The sequence below is a fragment of the Diachasmimorpha longicaudata genome, chromosome 3, assembly GCF_034640455.1.
Source record: "Diachasmimorpha longicaudata isolate KC_UGA_2023 chromosome 3, iyDiaLong2, whole genome shotgun sequence".
NCBI classification, from domain to species: domain Eukaryota; kingdom Metazoa; phylum Arthropoda; class Insecta; order Hymenoptera; family Braconidae; genus Diachasmimorpha; species Diachasmimorpha longicaudata.
Genome location: NC_087227.1, coordinates 5,162,459 through 5,181,380, shown reverse-complemented (window position 1 = coordinate 5,181,380; position 18,922 = coordinate 5,162,459). Strand labels below are relative to the sequence as shown.

Sequence of the window (18,922 nt, the reverse complement as noted above, 5' to 3'; positions counted from 1 at the left end):
CGCAGGATTTTCAGCGTAAACTCTTTCGTAATGCAGAAATAATCTTTATTTCATTCTTATTTTACTTCAGATTTTTTTTAAATGCTCTAGATATTCATGTAATTAATTTTTTTTTCTGTTTTAGGGGGGAAGGGCAAGTAAAATAATGTTTTTTAAGCTTTTAGGGCTGATGCCTGGTGGGCCTGCTGGAGCATCTGTTGGAGCTTGTCAAGAGTCTCACGATGTTTCTCTTGCTTTGAGTCGAGATCTGCTATCAACGTTTCTGTTCGTTTTCTGAAACGCAAAAATGACATAAATATTTAGGTAATAAAATAATTATACATCTTAGGATAATTTCAAGAGAAATTAGTTCTTGCGAGACTACTGGCCATTGGCCGAGGGCCTTCAGCCATTTCTGAAGTTTTAAAACAATATTCTTGAAGTAAGTGGCGTGCTTGTAATCATTGATTCGTAATTTTGCTCTAAAAAAAGTTCTGTTGACGATAGATTGCAGAAAATCCTCGAATTTTGCTGTCTAGGTTCAGAGAATTCTAGGAGATTTATGTTATCTATCAAAAACCTACGCAAAAGGTCCAAAAGCAGTATTCCATAAATCAATGAGGAAATCACAATGAATCAACGAATGATCTTGATGATGTCGATGGGTCCGCATAGAATATTTGTGAGTATTTTCCGAGGAAAATTCATTTCTAAGGGAAAATAGGTATTGATACTATCTTTTGAATCCACTTATTCCATACATATGCCCAAGACAATTCCCCAGTTACGGTTGAACTCAAAATGGATTGATTTTTTTGGACAAAAAATTTTAGTCGAATTGATTAATGTTTAACGCTTACAATTCATTTGTTATGAACTCAATTCGCTTATTGACATTCTGCCTAGCCTCTTCCAAATCCTGTTTGATAAGAACTGGGCCTATTAACTTGAACACTTCATTGCCGGGTTTTAGAAGGCTCAGTTCCTCTTTCACTGTGGAGTTTTCGTTCAATTGACCATCAAGCATTTGCCGGCTAATCAGAGCTTTGTGGTATTCTGTAAAAATAATAAAATATGTTGGAACATACGTGTTTTACACTTTGGAAAATCAAATGTCACTGCAGGTGAATCACTCAACAATAATCGATGAATACCCATGCGAATAATATCACAAGTAATTCTTTTAATTACCTCTCTGTAACTGTTTATAAGCGTCAACCTCAGACTGCATTTTCTTTTGTAATTCCTCCATTTTTTAACTGAAAAATAACCAAAAAATAGTCAATGTAATTAGACGGTGTTTTAAGGCACCGGACAACGATGAAAACAGTGTTGAACACTTAATTCTTAGCTAATTGGTTCTTTTGTCAAGTAGCGAGTAAAATATTGAACTTACTTGAGTGTTTTTAGACAACTTGGAGTGTCAAATTTGTTTACGAAATAAATAAATTATATGAATGCTTTCATAGGCCACGAGATTATACGAACATCACCCACACAATGACCATAAATGTCGAAGTAAAAGAAGAATCTAAAAAAGTTCCTAGAAACTATTTTCATTTCTCTCGCACTCATTGAGCATCTAGGGTTTTCGGAGCGGAGGTCAATGTTACTAGATTCGATTCGCGGGAATTCGAATGATTTCAAGTATTAGAAAATAATAAAAAATTGGGCGATAATTAGTATTAATAATTGCATTTGGGTACAGTATAATGAAGGCTTTTATTCAATAATTTGAGTTGATTTATTTCTCATACTTATTTTATTCTCTTTTTTTCTTTCATTTATAAAATATGTCAATGCACTTGCTCAATATTCAGATTCAAATACAATATAATCACCCAACAATAAACATTTCGTTAAAAAATATATTCCCCTTGTACGGAGAAACTGAGGAAACCCAGGTTTACAATTGAGTATTCATTCCCTTCATAATGATTCATTCTATGAATACAGTGTGGTGTTTTTCTCAGTAAGAAATGAGACAATTTAGTCGTTGGATAGATATGCGTCAATTATGAACACCACTCGTTCTAAATAACACAATGAAAACAATAATTTTGGTGTAAAGATAACAAATTGCACTATCTGTTCATTTCACCCTAGATCTGTCAACTAATTTGAATGACAAATACCTGTACTGAAATGAATTAAACATGAAAAAACGAGATCTCAGCGAAAATAGTTCTGGGGTGAATCATCCAGTATGATTTTATGACCTCGTTCAGGTAAAAAAATGCTTATTCGTAATTTTTCTTTTCTTCACAATGTAATGCGTTCTGTACTGGTTCAATAAGACACTGCGAAATTCTTTCCAAATTCAAGTTGTTATTAAACTTCAACCATTGGAACACTGGATGATTCACCCATTTATAATATATAAATAATTGAAAAGTTGTAGAAAACAACGTCGAAATTAAACCCTCCTTCGAAATTCATATATTGAAATTTTGAACTATTATTTTCTTCACCAATCATGAATATAATCATAAAAAATCACTAAACTTCAATCACTATAAATACAATAATTACATAATCTCTTCAGTTTATCTCATAAAATGGAAAAACTACGCACAATAAGCGTGAAAAATTAATTCTACATTCAAAACACGTTCAAAATAATCAAATATTAACTAAATACACCATTGCACTGATCCAATCTACTTTCCCTAGAAACTTTATCCACCACTTCCTGAAAGCTAACACCCCCATCGCAAACCCTCATCGATGCAATGCTCTCGAACAACTGACTAGCCTGTAGATTCTCAGGCAGTTTTGTCAAAAACTGTGCAGCCCTGACAAAATCCATATCCAACAATTCTCCCTGATAAAGATTCAAAACCCCCAACGCTGTCCTGAATAAAAACTCATCCCCATCCCTGACAAAAATGTCCCATACCCTACAGGCGACGTCCAGTGGCATGGCCTTGGCATAAATTGTGTACACCCAGTCCAGTAAATAAAAATCAGGGCTCAACCCGGAGGAGACAAAGTGAGCATGAACTTTCGGCAAATTAGTAAATAACGCTGTTGTATAAACCTTATAATAAACATTCATTTGAGTCTGATTGAGGGTAAATGCGGCTCTGTGACAAGGATTGTCCAGTAGATTTGAAAAGCAGATGAATGCATCATTTGGCTCCATATTCAACGTTAAAACTGCACCGATGAAACTCATCCCCTGGACGTACCCCACATCCGGCCTGTAAACACAATACGCAGCTAAAACACTCCGCAAAGGTTCATTCAATGGTCCATTCTCCTGGAAAACACACAGAGCTGGAAATGTCCTGGACACATCCAGCGTGATCGCTACCAGGAACTCGTGATTGATGTTTTCTCTTACGTCATTAAGACAATTATTGTAAATGTGGTCTCCTATGTCTAATCTGTTACTTATTCCCAATCTCCAGACTCTTCCTCGTATGCTGGGCGGGAGTCCTCTCCACCAGAGGTCCTTCACCTCCTTTGATGATTTCAGCTCCTTGAAATTTGGCAAAATCTCGTTGGTCCAGAGTCTAGAATCTATCAAGAGTTGTTCCTCCTCTTTGAGTCTGACTTCTCGTTTCTTCTTCCGTTCATTCTCCTCTCGGGTCTCTCGCTTCCGCACAGACTCCAGGATCTCATGGTGTTGCTTCTGGTGCTTGATTTCCTCGGCTAGTGTCTTCGCTGGAAGATGAGAAGGACGGGAGTGTTGGATCAAACCTAGAGAGCCTATACTGTCATTTCGAAGGGGTTTGCTTGAAATTTCACGACGTCTGAAGAAATTTTTCATCAGCTCCAGGGTTAGGGGTTTCGCCTCGGGTTTGTCCAACATAATCTCATTGTTTTTTGTGAATCAATCTCGTGACGAGTGGGTATCAGGGTATTTGTATTTTAGCCGTTGGATTCGGTGGAGAATTGGATTTTTGTTGGTCAGATCTTTGTTTGAGAAGCATCGAGGGCTGGGTGAGACTGGTGAACTCCACTGCAACAAAATAGTTGAAGGGTTCACAGATTAATTCCATTACATTCTATTAACATTATTTGACTATCGTCATTATTATCTAAATAAAAACGTGTCCATATTACCCCACCCTATGGATTCAGTATGATTAAAAAAATAATCATGTGTGTACGAAACAAAATTTTCTTCTATTGCTCGGACATGAACAGATAAAATTGAATAGTTTTTTATTTTAAAATGTAGGTTTTGCTAATAAAATTCATATTTCGTAAATTTTGTCTATTAAATCATTCCTATTCAATATTTTTAAAGAAAGTTACTTGACAGAACTGTAAAATATTTGCCAGGATGAATAAAACACAGTCTCGGTCAAATTCCCTAGCGAATACACTAGAAATATCTATCGGAATTTGTCGTATTGATAAATCGTACTGATAACAGCGAACTGTTAGAGGGAAATTCTTCAATGTTTTTTTGCATTTTGTTAGGCTTACAAAATTCGTTTCGGGCACAAAAAAACTGTGCTTTTAATTTCTAGCTCCTGACAAACGTTATAACTTTTAGAAATCATTCCTGAGGTGCAATTTTTTGGATCATTAACATTTATCGCACCCACTCGTCGAATAAGATTTTTTTTCCTTTCACGGTAGCTTTGACAGAATTGAACATCGAACACTTGTTAACGCATCCGTTCTTATTTGTTTGGTAAGTGAAGAACCGTCTGCAAGAAAATTAAAAAAAATAAAATAAAAATAAACAGCAAAAGGAAAAAAAACAATTAAACTCATACACGGGTGAATTATTTAGAGTACATGACACAAACAATAAAGATATTTATAACTTTAAGGCACCATTCGGGGGACGTTAAATGTTTTATTCTGATGGTTGACCCTGAGGGTTCACTTGCAGTTTTCACCCACGTAAAGATGAATCTGTCTAGCAGTTGATGAAATAAATACAAAATTCTATCCCTGAAATTTTGGAGAAACATCCTGACCTCAAAATTATTGACGAAGATACATTTTGGAGGAAACGATTAAAAACTCATAAATCGTTAGCTAAGTGCAAATCTGTCGAAACCAAGAAACATCTTCAATAATAATTGTCTTTACCTAATCGTTGTTGAAGTGAAATTTACTAATTTGCCTGAAGCAATTAAACTCCGTTGACGTCTGTCAAATTCACTCGATTATTCATCACACGAGACATTGTAATGACGCTCAGTGATAACTCCGCACTAATGAGATTCATTATATAATGAATGGGATTATTTACACTGCTAATGGACGAATTGATAAATATACTAACGAAAAAATGAGTTATCTTTATAAACAATTCACATGTTTCTCAGTCACTCTCCTCTCGGACCCATTGAATGTCACAAGTGATGTCTGTTTGCATTTCATCTTCAATTGCAGAGGTGGCGCCACTTAATGAGGAAGTGAAAACGTGTACATTTACTCCTGTGTTTCATGTAAAATGTGGCCCAATTTGTTCAACTAATTAAAAGACTCCGAATTTGTACATAAATTAAATCTGTGAGGCATCTAGTTCACGTTTCTGTGCATTAATCATTGCATGGGTGGTAATTATATGTGTGGGGCAAATCGGGTTCATTTGGTGGAAAATATGGCTGATTGTGTTGACGTATCACCTTCGTGATATTCATTGCAATTGTTGAAGATAGTTAAGCAGGTGAGATCCTATAAATTGTATTATTTACTATTATTATCATTGCTCACTTCGCAAAAGAAAATTATTGATTTCCTGGATTATTCAATTGTTGTCGAACGACGTTGGGGATGTCCAATAAGTTTGGTTATATTCATCAATATTTCACAGTTTTTATTAATAACAATTGAAGGTAATAATTATTCTTTGAGGGCTTGTACACTCTTTGTATCCCTTTGTTCACATCAGTCTTCATCATTTGATTTATAATTATGTGCTAATTTTTTAAAACAGTTGTCCTATTTTGTGTTTTTTTGGCAATTTGACAGTGTCTTCAGTACAACGGGGATAACAATGATCAATTTCAGAAGCAGCAAATGGAAGAATTGAACTGCAGCTTTATTTCAGAGCAAAAATTTTTAAATTCAAGAGTTGAATATAGAGATTAGTAAGAGGACTATTTTTAATGAGACCGACGCACACCCAAGAGTTTCTCCGAATGTTTTGATTGGATAAAGATTTCATCAACTTAGGTTTTAATGATCAAGTCCGATGGATTAGATTCCTCATTAGATTCTTCAAGAAATTCAATTTTTTCTCCAATATTCATGACAATTTCAAGAAAATCCACCCGGACTTTGGAAACAATATTAATTTTTAATCATCTGTCTGATTGCTAGTAATTCCGGTTAAATATTAACACAAAACCATTTAAAAAAAGGTTTTTTATACTGTTGAATTAATAATGTCATAATTGTTGTTTTAAATATATTTTACCTTCCATCACAGACTTTAGTAAAATAAAAAAAAAGATTTTCTTATTATCTCTTCTTGAATCTCACCATTTTCTAAATTATCATCTAATCAATAATGATAATCACTTCACCATTACACTATTTCAGTTTAAAAATTCGTCAATTTATTTTATTTGCGTTGAATCTTGTCGATAAACAAATAACCTTCTCCTCTAACTATCTCAGACCTTCGCACACTGAGAACTTAAAACATTGAAAAAATGGAATTTCCATAGGAGTATGCTAATGCAATTTACCCCACTCATCTCCTATCCAATTAGTTCGCGAAACTAGGGAACAGTCGGACAAACTCAGTCACCAGCGTTAAACATCACTGCCACTCAATTTAACTGATATATTTATTCATGTTAATTACTAGTTAATAATCTAAAAATCCCACCGACTGTATTGATAATTTCATGTGTCTAAAGCCATAAATCGCCCCAAATAAATAATGAATTGGTTTTTACTTATCATGTTAGTACACGTTGCGATGTCGGGTGGTGCCGAAGAGCCTCCTGGACTGTCCGAGGATACTGCACCGGACACGATCGGTGCATCCAATCCCCAGGAACAGGATAAATCAAATGTTGTCAGCTACAAAGACATTATGATGAGAAATAAGGTTGATTTGAAGAGGAAAGAGGAGGAAGTCCAGGTAATTATTTAATTTTTATCTGTGATATAATCATTAGGCTCACGGTCATATTGTTCAGAAGAATGAAATTAACTCCTAAATTTTGCTTTCAGGAGTACGTCAACAAATTATCAAAGATAAAATCACGAACGAAATTATCACGACGCAGTACAGACCCTTCTACCTCCCTCGATGCTTCGAAGCTCGATTCATCCCTCCCCAAAGTAGAAGATGAGGAGGATGTCAACGACATCAGCGAGGCGAAGACGCCAAAGGCAAAGTCGCATCTGCTCCAAAAGAAACTGGCGGAGAATCGAAAAATTTTCGAACAACGGAGTAAAGAGATAACCGAGTCAAACCGAGCAGCGGAAGAAAAGGTTGAGGAGATAAGAAAGCAGATAAATGAGACTGAATTGCAAAAGGACATTTACATCCCCATCGCTATCACTCCTATTTCTCTACTGCCTCAACCCTCTGGGAAGGATCCCCACCAACTTCATGAGAAAGACAACAAAATAGAGGAGTTAAATATGAAAATTCATGAATTAGAAGCCATAATCATCGATCTGCAGGATAATCTAAAGGAAAAGGATTCTGTCATTGATTCGAAGATGAAAGCAGTGACTTTAATGTCTGAAGATCTGTCGAAAAAAGGTAAAACTACATTAGATACTTTGGAGGAAACCAAGGATGAGATGAGAACGATGCAGCAGAATTTCGTGATAATGGAGACATCCCTCAAGGATAAGCATGAACACTTGTTGGCTCAGTTGGCGGAGAAGTCCAATCGAGTAATTGAACTCGAAGAAACTCTAGATAAGATGGAAAATGAGAGGAAGAACACGATTGATCAGACTGATCAAGGTATCTCATCGGACGAAATGGTTGGGGAAATGAGAAGAGAAATGACAGCGATGCAGGAGAATTTTATTCTTATAGAAACTGGTCTCAAAGATAAAGTGAATAACTTAATTGTTCAGCTCGGTGAGCGCGAGATGAGACTGGCGGAGATCGAAGGGGCAGGTGCTTCTTTGTCGAACGACCGAACGATTGACAGTATTAACGAGGCCATCAAACTAGAAGAGAGTAATCGAGTACTTAGAGAGGAGAATGAGAAGTTAACGAAAACTGTTGAAAATTTGAAAATTCAGAATGAACTGAACCAAGAGAAGGATAATAGGATTATGGAGTTGGAGGAAATCGTTGAGGGACTTAGGAAGACAGTGGATGATACAGCTGGAGCTGACGAGAGTGAAACTCTGCAGAAATTGAAGAAAGAACTGGATGAGTTGAATAAGAATATGATTAAGCTGAAAGCACAGCACAAGAGCAAGCTCAGGAATCTTAACAGACGATTAGAAAACTTTAAAATGGTTAGATATTTGTTAGATTATTGCGACTATTTTTGATGAGGAGATGTGTAAACAAATGGTTTTTAGAATTTTATAATCAATTGTTTGCTTCAAATTTGAGAGAACAAATGTGTTTGATAACATATCAACTCATTTCCTCATTCCAATACTTTGTAATACGTTTTTTTCTCACAAGTGACGATTAATATTGTTTCCAAATAGGTTTCTGATGCTAATGCAGAATTGGTAAAGCTGGGAAATCAAGTTGCACTGTTGGAGGAGGAGAAAGGTAACCTACAGCTGAGTCTAGTAGACTTTGACGAACTTAAAGGTAGGAATCATGGGGAGAAGTTAAAAATTTTCTAAACAATTTTAATTGAGGATTTCTGGCAAAATAATACAATGGTGATGGTGCAAAAATTGTTTAACGTTTTTACTAGAATTATTGAACATGATGCCTACTGATATTAGTCAAAGATTACCTCACTCAAATTTAAATTTAGATATTCAGAAGGATGTGTTGTTGGTGAAGTTGTGACACGAATTTGCTCATTCATAATAATTCAAACGATTTTTTTTGGAATCACTTGTATGAACAATTCGAATATAATTTGTGTTACAACTTTCCTGCAAAAATAAGATCGCTAGCTTGTGTGGGAATTCTTTCGTTGGTGTAAATGGGGTCTTCAATTTTGTACAGCGTCGTCAGTTGAATTGCAAACGCGTGTCGGAGATCTGGAGAGCAAGATTGAGACTCAAACTAGTACTATTCAGGCACATGTTGATGCTATTGCTGCTTTGGAGAACCAGAAACTGGATCTTATGCAAGGTAACTATTACTTCTTTTTTTCCAGTTTTTTCTTCTTAGTTTTTCGATTCAATATAAGTAGCTCAATTTTATTTATACATAATTTCTGAAAAAAATCCTGCAAAATTCCAAATTTTCCGCAATCATCAAATTAATGAATTGCTTTGATTAATGATTTGAGACAGTAAAGGTCTTATGTGACATCACAATAAATTTAATCATCAGCGGTTCGATTAAAATAATATTGGTGAGACTCCAGTTCATTTCAGTTAATTTTTTTGTCCAATGACTTGCATTAATATTAAAATTTTGTCTCTCGGTAATGACGTGATTCTCAGCTCGACTAATAAATCTCACTCTCATATTCCGTCTCGAAGCCAACCACATCACTTTCACTCTCCGATTCATGATTTCTGTTGAATTTTAGAGCTCCACAACGTAAAACAGGAAATTTCCGCCCTCGAGGCTGAAAACGCAGATTGTGAGAACCTTCGAGTAACCGCTGAACTCAAAGTGGTTGAGTTGGAAGACCAACTCGAGTTACTAAACCGCCCCAAAGCCCAAGGCACCTCTACTGTACCTCTTGATAAAAACGAATCCAATGACAATAAACAACCCGTCGTCGACTCTTTCGAGTCTATCGAAGAGAACCGAAACGAGCTTCTGAAACAAGTTGATTTACTGACTCAGCAGAATCAAAATCTAGAGATGCAACTGCGAGAGTTCAGACAGAGGGATCCAACAGTTGAGAAAAAATCCTCAGACACCGACTCCACCGAGTCATTCGAGAGAATATCAGATAACAATGATGGATCCACCAAAATGGACGGTCTCATTATTACAGAGGAGAAATTATTAGAGTCTCAGGAGCACTCCGCAGATCTTCAGCATAAAATAGACAATCTCATTCAGGAGAATAACGATTTGGTGATAGAGTTGACAAAACTTCAGGAAAAAGTCAGCCACCAAACAGAAGATTACAAGACTAGATTGGCAGTCCTTGAAGTCCAAAATTCAGAGTTGAAGGAGAGCCTAACGAACCTCTGCAACGAGCCAGCTTTTGTGTCTCTGGCAACAGAGATCTCCAATTGTAAGCAATCAACCGAACAACAACTACAGCTAATCGAGAACTTGGAAATGAATCTCCTCCAAAGTGATCAACAACTCTCCGAAAAGCGAGAGGAAATATCGGAGTGTCAGCAATTGATCAAGAATTTGTCATCAATTCAGTCTAAGTTCACAGAAATGGAAGAGAAAATTGAATTCTTGACAACTGAAAAGTCTACGATTGCTGAGAAATTCCAATTGTCGTCAACTGAATTGTCGGAACTGACGCAGAAGTCAAGCGAATTGGAGAACACGAGCAGTGAAAAGATTAACAGTTTGGAGTCTCAATTATCTGATAAAAATTCCGAAATAGTCTTACTAAAAGAAGTCATCAACACCAACGAGAAAGTTCTTAATGAATTAAAAGAAGAAATTAGTGAATTAAACATCACAGTTGTTTGTCTACAGAAAGAAAAATCGTGGATGCAACATGAGAACGATTACTTAACAAATGAACTCGAGGTAAAAAAAGATTCTATCTCTGCTCTGGAGGGAGAGTTTAAGACAACAGTCTCCGTCGTTGAAGACAGACTGAAAGACAAAGAAGTGATTCTAATGTCCACTGAAACTCAAATTTCCAAGCTGCAGGCTGAATTAGGGGAGAATGAAGAGATTAGGGAGGAATTGGAAAAGAAAATAGAATGGTTGCAGGCCCTTCTGCAGGCCAAGGAGATAACACTTGACGAGGAAAAGGAGAAAATGACTGCAGAATTTGACAGCAATATGACATCAATGGAGAAAGTACTAGATAATAAGACGTCTCTCGTCGCTTCTTTACAAACAGAAATTCAATCGTTATTGGAAACCCTGAAGAATAACGAAGTAACGATAATCACGTTACAGGATGAGATAAATTCCCTGCAGTCAGTCTTGACAGAAAGAGATACATCAGCGGTGTCCCTCGCCGAAGGTGCCAATGCCTGTCAAGAGTCTCTCATCGAGAAAGAGAGTCTATACCAGTCATGCACGTCGACATTAGCGTCAGACAAATCGGAATCAGAATCGGCAACTATTGAGTTCCAGCAGAAGTTGACAGGTCTTCAATCAGAAGTGGAAAATTCTAATTTAATTATCGAGAAATTGAAAGAAGAAATTGAAAATATTACGAGTGCCAAGTCGGAAGTGGAGAGAGATCTTGAGGTCTTGAGATCTAAACAATCGTCTCATGAGACATCCACTGCAACATTGACTGATAAAGTAGATGAACTGAATATCCAACTCAGTGAAAAACAACAGGAGAATGATAAACTTAAAGCGATGATAGATGAATTGAAAATCCGATCGGATGTGATTACTACAGAATTCAACGAGAAAAATAGTGAATGGGAACGTTATCGAATGGAACTAGATAATAAAGAAGTAGTTATTGCCACCATCAAAGAAGAAGTTGCTAGATTGAATGACGTTATCAATGAAAAGGAGAATCGTTCTGCAGCTTTTGAAGGAGAAATAATGAAATTACAAGAACAATTGAGAGAAAAATCAACATTGGTAGATAAAATTGACCAGTTGAATGAAATTATAATACAGAAGGATGAAACAATCACCAGATTTGATGCTGTTGTTAATGATCTTAATAAGAATCTCAGTGATGCCAACTCCAGAGTCAACGAATTGATAGAAAAATTACATGAGAAAGAATCAGCTCTTGTGATTCTACTGGAAGAAAAGGAAAATTTAGCACAGCAAGTTGCGACTGAAATGTCAGCTAAAGAAGAAGCGTTATCATCAGTCGCATCTCTGAATGATCAGTTGGAAAACCAGACATCGTACATCGAGGAAATAAGGACTGAACTGAGTGATGCTTATAGAATGATGGAACAACTGAAGTTGAAGCACATGGAGGACATCGGAATGCAGAATCAACGGCTAGAGGAAATATTCATTGAATTGAATGACAAAACGAGTCAATGTAATCAGTTGACTTCTGTTCTAGAAGAGAAAGAAAGAATCATTGGACAGAATGTCACACTGGAGATAAAGACATCTTTGGAAGAACGAATAATTCATTTGGAGAAAGATTTGGAGGATGCCAATGCCACCAGTCAAGCACAACTGCAAAAAATGAAGGTGATTGCTGCCAATCTTAAGAAAAAAACAGCCCAATGTCAAGAGCTGGAGGCAAAGGCCCACGATTTTGAAGAGAAATGGATCCACGAAAAATCTGAAAAAGAGGAAATCAATGCTAGACTCCAACAAGTCCAGTCTGATGTGGAAATAAAGATAAATCAAATGAAGGAATTGGAAAAACAGTTGATTAATTCCTACGAGGGTACGACGAATGCATCGGAAACGATTCATAAATTATCAGATGAGTTGAACACAGCTAACGATACAATAATCAGTCTTAACGATCGTGTGAATTTCTTACAATCAGAGACAGAAAAACTTTTAGTTAAAATCGATGAAAAATCTCACTCAATCGAGAGTGAGAAACTGATGAGGGATTCCATAACTTCAGAGTTCGAGTCTTACAAAGAAGTTACCGAATCGGAATTGAATTCATCTAATGAAAAAGTTATATTTCTGCGTGAACAAATGATTGAGAAAGAGGAGGCATTGAAAAATTTAGAGGAAACAATCGCGTTAAATGAGCAGACGACGTCGCAAACTATTGAACAATTACGTTCGGAATTGAGACAATCAGAAGAGACGTTAAATTCTATGAAAGAGCAAACTGAAGTTTTAGCTGCAGACGTTGATAGTAAGTCTTCGGAAATATTTGCCAAGGATCAACAAATCGGGGCATTGACTCTTGCAATTGACGATAAAGACAGGCAAATCTCATCCCTGATGGTAGACATTGACCAGAAGGTTCAAGAGGTCAATTTCTTGAAATCGGAAATTTCATCTGACAAATTACTGACAGACTCTGTTACCTCGGAACTCGAAGCTCTCAAGACTCTCAAAGCAAGTCTAGAACAAGAGCTCGAAGATGCCAAAGAGAAAGCTCGTGAACTAGGAGTTAGAATGCAAGTAATGGAGACTGAATACATTGATCAATTGAATACAATTCAAAATCTCAAAACAGAAACTGGAATGTTGTCTTCTAAGCACGCACAAACGCACGAACGCCTGGAGAACACAGAGGCCGAGTCTGTTGAACGTTTGCGAGTCATTGAATCGTTGAAGAATGATATAATCGCACTGAAGAATTCTCCGTCATCTTCTCATCCTCAGGAGTCCTGTGATCACTGCGAGAGATGTAAAGGACTGGTGAGTGCACTAGAAGGAAAATTGCAAGAGCGAAATGCTGAGATTCAGAATCTCGACAACGAATTGGCTAATTCAATCGCCAATTTTCTACAAATGCGGGAGAATTTAAGGACTCAAGAGATGCAATGCAACGAGGAGTCCCAGGAAGCTAGAAAATCATTGGCTCAATTCAATGATTTATTAGCGAAAAATTCAGACAATGAATTGAGAATTCAGCAATTGCACGAGCAGATGGTCAATTTGAACGATAGAAATTCTGTTCTGGATGAGGAATTGATTAAGACTCGAGAACTTGCAGCTCTGGCTCAACACTTTGAGCAGTTGCATTTGAATTTATCGAGGGTTCATCAAGAAACGGAGAATGAACTTGAACAATTGACTTCAAAGTTCAATGAATTGCAAACGGAAAGGGATGATTTATCCAAAAAATTGGAGAATCTGAAATTGGAGAGGATTGTTGAAGACCCGGAGAATTCTGCGCCTGTAGAGGTTGAGGAAGTCCCTGCAGTCCCTCAATTATTCGACGCTGCCAAACTCTTCGGTGCCCCGGCCCCCTGGGACCTGGACACCTCCGGAGAAGACCTGTCATCTCTAAAAAAAAGACTGGAAGACACCGAAATGGAGAAAAGTCAATTGTCCTCAAAACTTGATCAACTGACCACCGAAATGTCTTCATATCAGTCAGAAATCAAACAACTCGAAGAGAAGAATGACGAATTAACTCTGTTGTGTAGTGAAGCCGATGGAATAAAGTCGATTGTGACCGGTTTTCAGCAGCAGGTTCAACAACTCAGCGAGGAGAATGATCAGTTACGAGCTGAGTTGCTCCAGCGTCAAGAGTTCATTGCGAGATCGATTGAGGACTTGAGAATATCTCAAGACTCATCTGATGAAGCTATTGAGAGGGTAAAGAGGGAGAAGGAAGACTTGCAAAATACGATTATTCGCTTTATCACCGATGCAAAACGCCTGATTGGCGATGAAGAAAACCCTGAAGAGTTGAGCACAAATGATTATGTGGGAGAATTGACTGCAATTATATCCACAATTCGATCGTTACAACAGAGATTAGTTGATTCACCAGCAACACTTCTATGTGAAGAAAATAAATTGAAAATTGTGTCAGAGAAAATGAGGCTCGAGCATTCGTCAGAACTATCAGCACCTCCAGTTCAAGACGACGAGGTTAAGCTCGATGACGAAGAGGAATGGGGTTGGAATGCTCAGGATGCTGAGCTGGGATCTGGATTACCATTGGCTCCCATCTGCACTGGTGAAACTCAGTTAAAGGCAAAAATAGCTGAGTTGGGTGATACTATCAAAGATTTGGAGGATGAAAAATTCAAATTGATTGAGGATATGAAAGTTGGACAGATTCGAAGCGGAAAATTGGTGAAAAAACTCAAGGAATTTAAGGCGCAGAATGAAAACCTTCAGAAACAATTGAAATTACAGCAATCCTCGAGTGATTTATGCAATCTCGATTCGGCGATTGAAGATGAGCTCAAGTCCCAGATATTGCAATTAGAAAAGAACTTGAGTGAAGTTAGATCAGATCACAACAAAATCATTCAAGAGCGAGACAATTTATTGAAACGAATTGACGTTCTGATCGCAGCCAACGAAAGATTTACGGAGATGAAGGAACGTCAGGATCGTGAGGTTGAAGTTCTTCAAATTCGAAATAAGGAATTGGCAGGTAAGATCGGAGGAGTTGAGAGGGATATTGGGGAAATGTCAGCGTCTCTTGACACATGTGAAACTGAAAAAACTGCTAGTGAGGAAATTTCGAAGGAACAGTACGATGAGCTGCACGAATCCCTGGAGATGTTGGCAGCAGAGAACGAACAGTTGAGGGCATTAATCGAAGCTGAGAAGAGTGAGAGATTGGCAATTGAGATTTCCTTGAACGAAAGGATGAGAGAAATCGAAGAGTCTAAGAATCAGACTGACGAGATGAAAATTGGGTTCGATGAAACCCTGAAGAAATGCCAGAATTTGGAGACAGAGTGCAGGACCAATTTGGAGATGGCGAATCAACGGAGAATTGAGGTGGAGCATAATCATGAGATTGTCCTTGGCCAAGCGTTACAACATTCACAGGAACTAGAGAATGAACTAGGTGAACGAGACGAAAGAATCAAGCTCTTGGAGGAGAATCTTCAGGCCTCTCAGCAACATCTCAATGAAGCACAAGAGACTCTGTCCAATGTTACTGAACTATTAAACGTGAGAGTCCAGGAAGTTGCGGAATTGAGGCAGCAGATTCAACATCTACAAAGTGCCCAGATTGAAGCAGCAACTTGTCGTGTCAACGTAGATAATTTAAATAAGAAATTGTTGGAAACAGAGGAAGATATGTCGCGAAAATTGAGTGAACAGGAAGAGGATTTATCTCGTAAGTTGACAGAGAGGGAGGAAGACTTGACTCGTAAATTAACTGAACGAGAAGAAGATTTGACTCGTAAACTAACTGAACGAGAAGAAGACTTGACACGCCAATTGACCGAGGCTGATGAACTTTTGTCGAGGCAATTATCCATGAAAGATGCAGAAATCAAGGATTTGTCATCGAAATTGCAAGCGACATTGCAGCAGAAAACTGAAGAAATTGATTCATTAACGTCTAGACTTGAAGAACTCTCTTTGGTTCGTGAGACACTGACGTCGAGTATTGAAAATCAAAATCAAGAAATTCAGTCATTGAAGGAATCACTGGATAAGAATGAATGGCTAGTGGAAGCTCTGAAAACCGAATCGGTGGATAAAAAGGAGACAATTTCCTCTCTGGAAAACGACTTGTCTTCCTCCAAAGAAGAAATAATACATCTAACAGCATCAGTCGACACTTTGACAGCAGAAATAAATCAAAGGCTTGAGGAGCTCTCTGCGAAGGAAACCGAAATTGCGTCTCTGAAGGGCATTGTCATTAATCTGCAATCACAATTGGACGAGCCAAATCGTGAAATTTGTCCCAAATGTAAAGAAAACGAGGGAATTATCTTGGAAATAGAACCTTTGAGGGAGCAATTGAGACTTAAGGAGGCAGAAGTAGAAGATTTCAAGTACATTTTCAACGAGAATACGTATCCAAGAATTTTCCAAGAGCTTCAGGACAAAGTGAATTCGCTGTACAATGAAAAAACTCAGTTGGAAGCGTCCTTGAGTTCTGCTCTTCACCAACTTCAGGGCCAGGAAGTTCCTAGTGCGCATGAGGCTGTTGTAGAAGATGAACCATCAGCGAGAGTGATAGATCTTCAGAAGACATTGGACGTGAAGGTGGTGGAAGTGGAGGCCTTGAAGAAGAAGTTGGAGAGCAAGAGCACCGAGTGTTCGTTGTTGGAGAATGCACTAGCCAAACAAATATCGAGCTCTTCTCCCACTGACCAAACATCGCAAGGAATCAGGGAGCAATCTCTTACCTCGAGCGAATTAGATGTGGCGCTCTATATGCTTCATCAGAGGGATGTGAGGTGCGAAGAGTTGACTCATGAATTGATGCAACTGTTGGAAGAGAGAGACACTCTGCAGTTGAGACTTTCCAATGCTATAAGGATGAATGAGGAGATGAGGAGGGGAGTTGGCTGGGAGGTGACGACGTTAACGGAACAACCCGTGAGTGTTGATGCAGAGAAAATTCAGGACAAGGGGGATACCTCGGGGGATAAAACTGAACTCGCTCAAAAGTAAGGGAAATTTTTCAAAAATTGTAATTATTTTCGATAAGCGGACAATTGTGTTTACGATGACAAACATGAGACTCTATAAGAACTAAAAACGATAAATCTATTTCGATTATCTCCATTAGTTCACAGAGACTGTATTTCTTCCGGTTCCTTCTTTCTTTTCATTTTTCATCATAAAAAAATTATTATTTTCAAAAATTTAACCACGTGAAGCACGTCCACTATGTTGCCCGTTCACACAGCGTGATGAAATAATTATGTTTGTATTATTATTATTATTATTATCATCATGTTGTTAATATAACACTTTTAGACTCCTGTGTTTTATTATAAATTATCGCTTATGGTTTATTAAGTAGTCAGATTCCCCTGTAAACGCTAGTCTTCCCCGTAGGTTGTCTCAGCTGCACACAGTGGGTCACAGACGAGATATTCGATTGATGGATGATCGAGAATTGAGGAATACCCAGCAAATGTCCCTTCTGGCGCACAAAGACGCTCTTAGTACCCTTCCTCCGGATGCCGCCGCCAGACTCATCAACGCCAATTACACCCTTTGTATGTATTTTATGCTAGAGTTATTGTTGTCCCCTTGAATCAATATTGTACATATTCTCCTAGCTATTCTCCTCCAGTTTCACTGTTTAACGTATTACGATGTTAAATCGTATACTTAAAATTAATCCCCTTTTTCATTGATTACAGCACGAGACGTCCAGAGTCAATCAAGCGTACTGCTAAATTGGTTGTGGGGTAAAAGGTAATGTTGTCATTAGCTTTAATTATAAGAATGTGGCAGTTGATGATCATTTTTTATATCGTTGGGGGGCTGAAAAATTGAATTAATAATAACTGCAATGCTTAATAACAAATAATGATTAATGATCAAAAAAATGCGAGAGAACTGATATAAATTTCATAATTTATAATCAATTCTAATTCATTTATTTGCAGTACACCAAAAGTAGTCCACATGTGACCACAGCCAAAACCGATAACTGGATAACTTCCACAACTTCCATAAGACATTCCCTACGATTAATTGAAGCAATCGACTGCCAATTGATTGTTACACGCCGGAGACGGGAATAATAGTTCAGTAACAATGTAAATTGAATTATCTAAGCCACTGACTCGTGTTTCAAAGGAAGTGGAGATAGGAAATGTTTGTATTTGTACATTAAATCCGTTGGAGCTTTTAAATGAATGTGATTGTATCGGTGATGTTTAATTTATAAATTACAATTGGTTAAAGTTGGTGCCTTTATTATGTAAAAGAGAAAAAGTATATGCTGATATGAGGGTAGAAAAGTAGTTTTTGACTCGTCGGAAAGTTATAGCATGAGTTGAAGGAAAGTGATGAATCCCACGAGGTAAAAACCCCTTTTCTCACGGGTATTTAATGGGTTTTTTTTCATCACAATGTGTGTTGAAAAGCGTAAACAGTTACTTTTTCGCACAGCGTGATGAAAATATATTTATGACATGAGAAGGGAAGAGTGGAACACAAGACGAAGAACAGCAATGTAATAGATTGTTTTATAATCATAATATATAGTTTAATTGTATAAAACAATATTGAAAGTGTATTTACTAACACCGGAAGGAGACAATGTACATTCAAATTAAATTTTCATCGAGTGGAATTGCTAGTATTGATGAATTATTGTTGATTTCTTTCCCTTAATTGCCTCGTTTTTTTGGCGATACGAAATACCGGATGGTT

General features: G+C 37.4%; 3 protein-coding genes and 1 long non-coding RNA gene across 13 annotated transcripts; 2 read left to right on the top strand and 2 right to left on the bottom strand.

Annotated features, from left to right (window-relative positions):
* Window positions 1–23: 23 nt before the first annotated feature.
* Window positions 24–1,529, bottom strand: LOC135160167 (prefoldin subunit 6). Its single transcript, XM_064116410.1, has 4 exons — window positions 1,376–1,529; window positions 1,171–1,238; window positions 840–1,035; window positions 24–273 (listed from the first exon to the last, which is right to left on the bottom strand). The coding sequence occupies exons 2-4, from the start codon at window positions 1,229–1,231 to the stop codon at window positions 153–155; spliced, it is 378 nt and encodes a 125-aa protein (XP_063972480.1). The 5' UTR covers window positions 1,232–1,238; window positions 1,376–1,529; the 3' UTR covers window positions 24–152.
* Window positions 1,530–1,722: 193 nt separating this feature from the next.
* Window positions 1,723–6,458, bottom strand: LOC135160158 (TBC1 domain family member 14-like). Of its 8 annotated transcripts, none has more exons than XM_064116388.1 (3): window positions 5,038–5,175; window positions 4,420–4,646; window positions 1,723–3,946 (listed from the first exon to the last, which is right to left on the bottom strand). In XM_064116388.1, exon 3 carries the CDS (start codon window positions 3,794–3,796, stop codon window positions 2,609–2,611), a length of 1,188 nt encoding a protein of 395 aa, XP_063972458.1. In that variant the 5' UTR covers window positions 3,797–3,946; window positions 4,420–4,646; window positions 5,038–5,175; the 3' UTR covers window positions 1,723–2,608. The 8 variants fall into 8 exon arrangements, with proteins under 8 accessions (XP_063972458.1, XP_063972461.1, XP_063972460.1 ...); XM_064116391.1 differs by having other exon boundaries at window positions 4,538–4,646; XM_064116390.1 differs by having other exon boundaries at window positions 4,542–4,646.
* LOC135160170 (uncharacterized) lies at window positions 4,333–5,162 on the top strand. Its single transcript, XR_010298517.1, has 2 exons — window positions 4,333–4,630; window positions 4,773–5,162. It is a non-coding gene; the product is annotated as an uncharacterized LOC135160170 (long non-coding RNA).
* On the top strand, window positions 5,344–18,842 carry LOC135160145 (golgin subfamily B member 1-like). 3 transcript variants are annotated; one of them, XM_064116357.1, is made up of 9 exons: window positions 5,344–5,620; window positions 6,873–7,048; window positions 7,141–8,400; window positions 8,602–8,710; window positions 9,080–9,208; window positions 9,615–17,196; window positions 17,591–17,754; window positions 17,902–17,956; window positions 18,151–18,842. In XM_064116357.1, exons 2-9 carry the CDS (start codon window positions 6,884–6,886, stop codon window positions 18,173–18,175), a joined length of 9,489 nt encoding a protein of 3,162 aa, XP_063972427.1. In that variant the 5' UTR covers window positions 5,344–5,620; window positions 6,873–6,883; the 3' UTR covers window positions 18,176–18,842. The 3 variants fall into 3 exon arrangements, with proteins under 3 accessions (XP_063972427.1, XP_063972428.1, XP_063972426.1); XM_064116358.1 differs by lacking the exon at window positions 5,344–5,620 and having other exon boundaries at window positions 6,830–7,048; window positions 8,602–8,668; XM_064116356.1 differs by lacking the exon at window positions 5,344–5,620 and having other exon boundaries at window positions 6,830–7,048.
* Window positions 18,843–18,922: the final 80 nt, after the last annotated feature.

Coding starts and splice junctions, on each gene's coding strand:
- LOC135160167 (XM_064116410.1), bottom strand. CDS start 1,231: ATGGAGGAATTACAAAAGAAAATGCAGTCTGAGGTTGACGCTTATAAA. Junction 1,036..1,170: donor TTATAAACAGTTACAGAGAG/GTAATTAAAAGA, acceptor TTATTTTTACAG/AATACCACAAAGCTCTGATT. Junction 274..839: donor GAGTTCATAACAAATGAATT/GTAAGCGTTAAA, acceptor TTTGCGTTTCAG/AAAACGAACAGAAACGTTGA.
- LOC135160158 (XM_064116394.1), bottom strand. CDS start 3,796: ATGTTGGACAAACCCGAGGCGAAACCCCTAACCCTGGAGCTGATGAAA.
- LOC135160145 (XM_064116356.1), top strand. CDS start 6,845: ATGAATTGGTTTTTACTTATCATGTTAGTACACGTTGCGATGTCGGGT. Junction 8,401..8,601: donor GATTAGAAAACTTTAAAATG/GTTAGATATTTG, acceptor GTTTCCAAATAG/GTTTCTGATGCTAATGCAGA. Junction 8,711..9,079: donor AGACTTTGACGAACTTAAAG/GTAGGAATCATG, acceptor AATTTTGTACAG/CGTCGTCAGTTGAATTGCAA.